This window comes from Eleutherodactylus coqui, chromosome 2 (assembly GCF_035609145.1).
Source record: "Eleutherodactylus coqui strain aEleCoq1 chromosome 2, aEleCoq1.hap1, whole genome shotgun sequence".
NCBI lineage: Eukaryota > Metazoa > Chordata > Amphibia > Anura > Eleutherodactylidae > Eleutherodactylus > Eleutherodactylus coqui.
In genome coordinates, this window is record NC_089838.1 from 6902060 (window position 1) to 6911385 (window position 9326).

Sequence of the window (9326 nt, forward strand, 5' to 3'; positions counted from 1 at the left end):
ATGCGAGACTGACCCTTCTGTCACCAGGGCGAATCGAAGAAACTGTTGGGAGTCTGAGTGTATGGGAATATGATAATAGGCGTCTTTTAAGTCCACCGTGGCCATGACGCTATCTGGTGCGATTAGGGGGATCGCCGATCTTACTGATTCCATTTTAAATCTTCGGTATGTTATAGATTTATTCAGGTATTTCAGGTTGATTATAATTCTGTAGGCCCCGTTAGGCTTCTTAATAAGAAACAAGGGGGAGTAGCACCCTTTGAACCGTTCTTCTGCGGGAACCGGGATAATGGCCCCCAGGGATAGTAGGTCCCGTACCCCCGACTGGAGGGCCCGGGCCGACGCGGGTGACTGGCAGGGGGTAACCACGAACCTCCGGGGAGGGGGGGGCGGAAAACTCAATTCTATAGCCCTCTGAGACCAGGCGTAGGGCCCAGGGATTGGAGGTTATTTCGCTCCATTTATTGGCGAACCCCCTAAGTCTGCCCCCCACCTGCCGGATCCCGATGGGCGGATTCTCACCCTTTCCGCCTTTGGGGTAAGATCAGCGTCCGGTTTTCCCCTTCCCCCTGTATGTTCTCGGGGGAACAAAGGGAGGAGGGTAGGAGGAGGAAGGCCGCTTGACGGGTCTCTCTGCTGGTAGTCCCTGACTTTTGTCTGAAGCCTTCTCCAGGAGTGTATCCAGGGAAGGTCCGAAGATGCGGTGTCCTTGGAAGGGCAAGGAGCAAAGCCTGTTCTTTGAGGCATTGTCCCCTGTCCAGGCTTTTACCCAGACGGCCCTCCTGGCTGTGTTTGAAAGTGCCGCCGAACGGGCCCCGAACCTTACTGACTCCATCGAGGCGTCCGCCAGGAAGCCGGTGGCCTGTTGGAGGAGGGGAAGGCAGTTGGAGATATCTTCCCTCGAACCCCTTTGCGAGACCAGTGCCTGGAGTTGGTCTAACCAGACCGTCATGGATCTCGCTACCGACGTGGCCGTAATGTTGGTTTTCATGGTGAGGGCCGCCGACTCCCAGGCCCTCTTCATTGCCGAATCCACTCGTGAATCCAGTGGGTCCCGCAATTGGGAGATGTCCTCAAAGGGGAGGGCAGCCTTCTTTGAGACCCTGGCGACCGCCAAATCCACTTTTGGGACGGTGTCCAGGAACTCAATGTCTTCCGGGGTGAAGACCATACGATCTTTAAACTCCTTAGACAGGAAAAACTTATGTTCTGCCTGTTTCCACTCGGTCAAGATAAGTTGTTTTAGGATATCATTGACCGAGAATGATGGCTTGGGCTGCGGTATGAGTCCCCGGAACAGGGTATCCTGGAAGGATGGCTGCTGCGGCGTCTGTTCCTCTACCTGCATGGTGTGACGGACCGCTGTTAGTAGCTGCCCCAGATCCGCCGATGCGAAGAAGTACTTCCTCGTGTCTTCCATGGGCGGTATGGATTCTGAGGGGGAATCTTCTAAGAACCCTTCCTCAGAGTCTGATTCTTCTATCCGTGACCGCCTTACCCTTTTCGTGGGGGGCGGAACGGAAAGAGACGAGAGAGAGGCCTCGATCTCCTCGCGGATCATAGCTCGGATGTCCGATATGCCCGAGGGGCCTTCCTCACGGACCACTTTCTCTGTGCAGTCTGCGCATAAGGGTTTGGTGTGTCCCTCGTCCAGTCGCCGCAGGCAGACTGGGCACTTGCGCACACGCTTCTTGGCCTCTCTGCCCTTTTGTGCTTCTCTGTCCTAAGAGACGGAGACAGCAAAAAGGGGGGGTTTTCCAGCACCTGATCCCTTCCTTACCCCTGGTGTGAGACCCCCGGAGGTCTACTCACCAGCAGGCTGCTCTCCGCGTCTTCTCTGGCCGACATCTTTACTTAGGTGCAGACCGAAGACATGTGGGGAATATCCTGCGCCTTTTTCCTCGAGGCCCCGCCCCCCCGTGACGCGGCTGTGCTGACGTCATGCCGCCGCGCCGGACCCGGGGGATACACTCTGCGTCGGGGCTCTGAGGAGGACGCATTGATGTCCGGGGATGTCAGATGGAGCGCGTCAGTCGGCCCGCGCCGCGCGCTCTCCCCCCCCCCCCCCCCCCTCGCTGGCATACCTGCTCAGCCGCTGCTGCCGACGGAGGACCCTTCCCCCTGTATCTCTAGCAGCCAGGGTAACGGAGCCCGGGTCCTGATGTCCGGAGCGGGCGCCTGATGTCCGGAGGGCGGCTTCCAAGCCCTGCAGGTACCGGGCTGTATCTTCCCAGTGCGACAACCCCACTGGGCAGCGCACTGGGGAAGAGTTCCCCGCAGGGAACGTGGTGCTGGTTTTTTTGGGATCCTGCGGGTGAGGGTCCCCACGTAGGGTCTCACCCGCGCAAGCTCTGCCAGCCCGACCAGAGAGTCGTCCCCCCACGGGCGGACAGGCTGCATAGGAGTTTCCTTTTCTTTTTTCCTGCCTCCAGCATACACCTGGAGGCTTCCGCTTGGACTGTCCTGTAGGGACAGGAAGACACTGGTGAGCCGGTGGCGGGAGGTGCCTTTTGTATGTTTTTCCGCTTCCTGTCCCAACAGGGGTCCAGTGGACATCCTCCATGTGTATGCTGTCAGGATGACGAGGGGAAAAAGGCAATCACAGATTCAGAGAACGATGCCCACGTCTGCCAGACCTAACAGGAATCCATCATCACCTTTCAGCCTCATAAACGACATTACTGGGCTCAAAGGAGAGAAAATGGGGAGTCTGGAAAGTTGTGTTTGATACTCACCGGGCGCCTTATTCCAGCTCTGAGTCTCAGCAAAGGTTGTGCGCTCACAGTGACTCTTTTTAGCCCACTCTGTAAGCATTCTTCTTTTCATCCTCTGGGAAAGCGTGAGCACAGAGCCGGCTGAAGAGTCACACTATATGCACTCACCAACTTCGCAGGGATGCAGCGCTGGAGCGGAGCACACGGTGAGTATTGATAACAGCTCCCTGGACTGAAGGTAGTGACAGGTGTACTTTAGGGTGAATACAAACATTTGGGATGATGTAATTCAGTAGGGATTGGACTCCACAGTCACAAGAAGTTACATGTTACAAGCAGTAAAACATCAACATAAGACCACCTGTACACGGACGGATTTACATAGTGGAATCCAGAGTGGGTGTCTGCCTCCGGATTCCGCATCAAATACCTTCCATACCAAGTCAATGGAAGCCGTCCGATCCACAGCCCTTCTGCAATTATCAGTGTGGAAAGGTCGTGGATTCCGTATCGCCGCTGATTCTGTTTCATCGCTAGGCAATGAGGTGGAAAAGCAGCATTTAAAAAAAAAAAAAAAATCTGTACTGTGCATGTCTAACGGTGAGCTGCGCGGATTATACACAGTACAGATGAAGAAAAAGAAAGGCAAGTACACGCAGACGCCACTGCCACGGCCAGATTCTGCTGTGGGATTCCACAAGTGGAATCCGACCCGTCCGTGTGCAGATAGCCTAACTTCAGTGTTTCCCTTTCAGTAGAATGTCACAAGCCACCTTGTCACCATAACAAATCCGACTGAGGACTCCACAGACAAGAGGCGCACAGCGATCTCCATGTTTGTGGAGCGTTATTTGTATTGAACGTTAATTAAACAAGGCAAATTAGAAGCAGAAATGTTTATTCACATCTCCAATGTTTCATCATTCACAACATGTAAACCCAACCTAATCTAACCGGGAACCCCACAAACATATCAGGATGCCACCTGTAGGCCGGACTCATACGAGTATAATGCAGCATTTTACCACTGTGTGAGCAGGCGAATTGCCGTGTATGGCAGCAATTTTGCACTGCGCATGACAGTGTATCTCACGCACGCTGTCATGCGCAGTCTTCCTGGTTTCATTTCTTTTTTTTTATTTCCCGCTTAGCAACGTTGTGTATAAAGCTGCGCATATACAATGTAATTGCGTATGTACAGTGTTTATTATTGGCCCATAGAGAACAATAGCGCTCTCTGAGGCGTACTACCGTACATTGTAAAATACAACATGCTGCATTCTTTATTACATGCATATTATATGCAAAAAACAAAAACAAAAAAAGATAGTGGAAGTGGGTCAATGAAAATCAGTGTACGTTCAGTGACTCTATTCACAGTGTATTATGCGTGTGGACATCGCATGCGTAATAGAGGGTTAAATTATTCCAGAGGGTTTATGCGTAAGTGGGAAGTATGAGAAATCTATAGCACAGATAAGACTGCTGGCCTGGTGACCCCCCAACACTAATTCAGGGACCATAAAACCTTTACTCCCTTATCAGTGACTACTCTTTTAAGTGCATATTATTCACATCCATGTCTGTGCGTTGCCATAAGTATGTGTGTATAAATATGCATGCCTCTTCAGATCTATTTCCTTTTGCTTTGATGAAGGACTCTGATTAAGTCAGAAGCTCACATTAACATCATGTATTTTTGTTAGCCATTAAACGGTATATCTACAAGATTGCTTGGTTTTTCTTGCTGCGAACAATCACATAATACACAATGAAACTATGCTTGTGTGAGCCTGTCCGTATGTAGATTTTCATGGACTTCACCCACTTAGCGCTCTCTTTTGGAGGATAATCCTTGGAAAATGGGAGACTTGGTACATGCGATGTAGTAGATCAGACATCATTGGGAAAAATAGCAACGATACATGGAGAATTATCCATAAGGAGACACAGGGATCACACCCAGAAAACAGGCATCAGGTACCCGCACAGCAGATCCTCCACCATGTGATTTACTCATAAGGACAGCTATCACCTGTAGCCCCACCTCTTCATCCCATTGGCTGTCTTATCTACCAATCAAATGTGTGTTTCAGTTACCTGTCTATAGTCAGTTTCTATTATGATTTCTCCCAGTTGTTGCCCCCTCCAATATAGTTATAATACTGTTACCCACCCCTAATGCAGCATGAAGGGGCTCGGAGAAGGAGGCAGCGATGGTGTGTAAGTGTCTAATGGGGTCACACAGCTCATAAAAGGACAGCCGCCCGTCCTCATAATCCAGACAGATCCTGAATCTATTACTAGTGAAATTGTCAGGTAATGGGATCTCTTCCCTGTCATGTATCACTGAATATTGATTATTAAATCTCCTCAAACACCAAGACTTGTTATTATCTCCCAAGTATGACTGGCGCCTCCTCCTGTCTATACTGGGGTAACACATTCCCACCCTCCAGTAACCTGATCTCCTGATTTCTACATCCCAGTAATGTTGTCCTGAGGAGAATCTCTGGCTGCTCATCACCTGATTATACTGGAATCTCTCTGCTGTTTCTGGACGCTTCTGGTTCTCTTGTGTCCCTGTTGCAGTTTTCCGGTTGTCTGATATATGGATTTTATTACCAGCCGTGCTTACATCCAGTAATATGTCTACAGGACCCTCCGCATAGATCCCCCTCCTTATACCTCTTATTATGTCATCTAATGTGTGTAATGTGTCTGAGATCACAGCCACATCTGGACCATCTAAATCATGGAGCGGTTTATCATGTCCCCCTGTGTCCTCATGACCTTCATCATGTCCCCTTGTGTCCCCATCACCTCCATCATGTTCCATTGTGTCCTCATTGCCTCCCTCCTCCTCAGGATCACACAAGTCCCCGGTGTCTGGTTCCTGTAAGACAGTCAGTGAATCAGTCATGTTACACAGCTCCTCCATGTGTCTCATCTTCTTGGACAGCTTGTCCTTCTGTATTTCCAGCTTCTGGATCAGAGTAGAGGATAAGAGTGACTCTTCCTTCTCCTGCCTGGAGATCTCGCTCAGGGCCCTCTTCTCCAGGTTGTCCAGCCGTCTCCTGATGTCTCTACACAGGGCAGTCACTCTCTCTGCTTCTCCAGCTGCTTCTTCTTGAGCTTTCCTCCTGCGCTCCTCCAGACTCCGGACTCTTTCCTCAGTCTCCTCCCTCCTTATGGTCAGTTTCTGGAGAACATTTCTCAGTCTCTCCTTTTTCTTCTCAGAGGCCTCATCCAGCATCTCCAACCGATGACCCTGATGTTCTCCGGCCAGACTGCAGGTCACACAGATACAAGCGGCGTCCTCAGTGCAGTAATATTCTAGGATCTTCTTATGGACAGAACATTTCCTGTTCTCCAGGTTGGCTCTGGGCTCAGATAAGACGTGTTCTGCTGACTTGCTGTGAACTCTCAGGTGTTTCTCGCACAGAGAAGCTTCACAGTGCAGACAGGATTTAGCAGCCGGTACAGGAAAGTCCACACAGTAAGTGCAGAAAATCCCGGCTTCCGTCTGTGTCGGAGTAATCAGGAAGCTCTCCACGATGTTACGCAGAGCCAAGTTCCTCATCAGTGCCGGCCGCTTCTGAGACCTTTGTCTGCATTCAGGACAGGAATAAACTCCAGACTTTCCCTGTGTATCCAGCACCTGATGAATACAGACCCGGCAGAAGTTGTGTCCACATCTCAGCATTACAGGATCGGTATAAGTGCTCAGACAGATGGAGCAGAGCAGCTCGTCTCTCACAGCAGCAGACGCCATGGCTGATAGAGGAAGAGAGAAAAGAAACTATTACTTCCTGATGCACATAGACCTATGGGCGGGTTTTCTTCTGTTTACTACAAGGCGGGGCTACACGGCACAAGATCAGTCACTATTAACCTCTTAATGGACAGTTGTCATAATGATAGATTCTTTCGGCTGTGTATTTAGGGCTACATTGTGGTCACATATAAAGCGTTGGGTTGTTACTTGCAGTAAAGTCTTAGCTGTTCTTCTCTTATTTTTTTTTAACAGAAATTCAATAGAAATATATTGGAAAAAACAGTAGTGATAAGACAATAGATTCGCCAGGATTGAAATTCATGAAGAAATCGACAGTCTGAGAGGTTCGTGAATCATGGAGAAAACTTGGCAAAGAAACGGGAGTGAAAATACGTTATCAGCATTTTATGATCACATTGATTGACATTTATTGCGGGGAGCAGGGGCGTTATATAAGATGCTGCGGCACGATTCTGGCCCCATTTACAGCCCAGAGATTTTGCATATCACATTTGTGTCTGCCAGTTAGACAATCGGCATCCTGCCAGCCGGCGGGGGGAGGGGGGGGGGGGAGTTCTTGGGTGAAACCAGGAACCTAAATATATGAATACATTATCAGCACAGCACAAGGCCAGGTTTACATCTGAGCCAAACATTTATCCTCCTCTGTGCCATCATAGGAACAGAAAACCAAACATGACAGACGGCCCGATGTGTCACCATTGCTCTTCAGTTTACCAGCGGTGATAACGCTACATTTTTTTAGGTACAATTGAGCGGATGTGTGGTGGAGGCTCCAAAATGGACCTCGAACGCAGATGTGACTCTAACTTAAAGGGGTTGTCCCGCGAAACAAAGTGGGGTTATACACTTCTGTATGGCCATATTAATGCACTTTGTAATGTACATTGTGCATTAATTATGAGCCATACAGAAGTTATACACTTACCTGTTCCGTTGCTAGCGTCCTCGTCTCCATGGTGCCGTCTGATTTTCAGCGTCTAATCTCCCGATTAGACGCGCTTGCGCAGTCCGGTCTTCTCTGTGTTGAATGGGGCGCTCGTGCTGGAGAGCTGCTCCTCATAGCTCTGCCCCGTCACGTGCCGATTCCAGCCAATCAGGAGGCTGGAATCGGCAATGGAACGCACAGAAGACCTGCGGTCCACCGTGGGTGAAGATCCCGGCGGCCATCTTCGCAAGGTAAGTGAGAAGTCACCGGAGCGCGGGGATTCGGTAAGTACTACCCGTTTTTTTTTTTTATCCCTGCATCGGGTTTGTCTCGCGCCGAACGGGGGGGCCTATTGAAAAAAAAACGTTTCGGCGTTTATTACTGAAAAGTAATAAACCAGCTCATACCTCTCCCTGCTGACAGCTCCGAGTCCTCTATAATGTTTATAGGCTGTACTAGCCTATTTACAGGACGTCACAGGCTGCTGCAGCCCGTTGACAATACATCAGAAAGCAAACTCAGGATTAGTACAGGATATGTAACGTGTGTACACAGTGACTCCACCAGCAGAATAGTGAGTGCAGCTCTGGAGTATAATACTGGATGTAGAGAGAGTGCGAGCGTTTCATTTTTTTTAAAAAGCAGCAGGCCCTCTCTCCTGACGGCCGTGCTCTCTGTGCTCCTGTCACTCCGGGACCTGCTCCTCCACTTCTGCCCGCTGATTGGCCGCTCCCTCGGCCTCCTGGCGGCGCCAGCTCCTGCGCCGCTCCGGTGTCCCCTGCTCCCGGTTAGCTCCTCCGCTCCTGCTTCAGGCGCCCGTTACCTGGCATCACTTCCGGGAGTGTTGTGTTGTTGCTTTCCCGCCCTAGGGCTCTGCACCAGTGAGATTGAAGCTGACTATCAGCCAACAGGGTAGCAGCTGACATCAGAGCTAAGCTCTAGGCTTAGAAGAAATGGAGAAACAGGGTTTCTCAGATGTACAACATCTTCTGTGTCCAAGGACGGTACATAGACAAGTGACACAGGAAAAGTGCTGCTGTGAATGTTATGTAGGATCCGTTGGGCCACTACATATATGTTCATCAAAGCATGGTCAACGGTGCACCATTCCTGAGATGAGAACTGCACATGAACATCCATCAGTGCACTCAAGATGCCCCCGCAACAATAATCTGTATTTGTATAGCACTAAGATATTCCACAGCGCTTACATAGACAGGGGGAATACAGAAAGACAAAAGTACAAAAATTACAGAACCAGGGTTACATAGTAATTAGTTGATGGTAACAATAGGGGTGAGGGTCCTGCTCCAATGAGCTTACATACTGCAAATAATGGGGAGATACAGAAGGTAAAGGGCTGGAGATGTGCCCGGTATGGCGAGGTAGAGTGAGGGATGCTAAACACAAACAATGGCCAGACGTTCAGCCATGTGACAGCAGAATCTGTATGACTGCAGGGGCAGTTGATGGTGGCTAGAAGGTATTGCAGTCGATAAGTCACGGAGCATGTTATCAGGCGATGTACAGAGGGGTTTGGTTTAGGGAATATTGTATGCCTCCCTGAAGAGGTACGTTTTTAGAGCATGCCTGAAGTTTTGTGAGTCCTGGATTGCCCGGATAGACTTTGGTAGTGCATTCCAGAGGACTGGTGCTGCTCTGGAGAAGTCTTGGAGGCAGGAATGAGAGGTTCGAATTAAAGGGTTTCATTAGCTGAGCGGAGAGCCTGGGCGATGGATAGAGATGAGGGAGGCAATGTAGGATGGCGCTGCGCTGTGGAGAGCTTTGTGGATGAAGGTAGGGAGTTTAAATTGAATTCTGTATTTAACGGGCAGCCAGTGCAGTGACCGGCGCAGGGCAGAGGCGTCCGAGGAGCGGTTGGAAA

The 9326-nt window shown here is 50.0% G+C and overlaps 1 protein-coding gene across 1 annotated transcript; it reads right to left on the bottom strand.

Annotated features, from left to right (window-relative positions):
- Positions 1 to 3595: 3595 nt before the first annotated feature.
- LOC136610996 (E3 ubiquitin/ISG15 ligase TRIM25-like) lies at positions 3596 to 6495 on the bottom strand. The gene has a single exon (XM_066590230.1). It carries the CDS (start codon positions 6487 to 6489, stop codon positions 4825 to 4827), a length of 1665 nt encoding a protein of 554 aa, XP_066446327.1. The 5' UTR covers positions 6490 to 6495; the 3' UTR covers positions 3596 to 4824.
- Positions 6496 to 9326: the final 2831 nt, after the last annotated feature.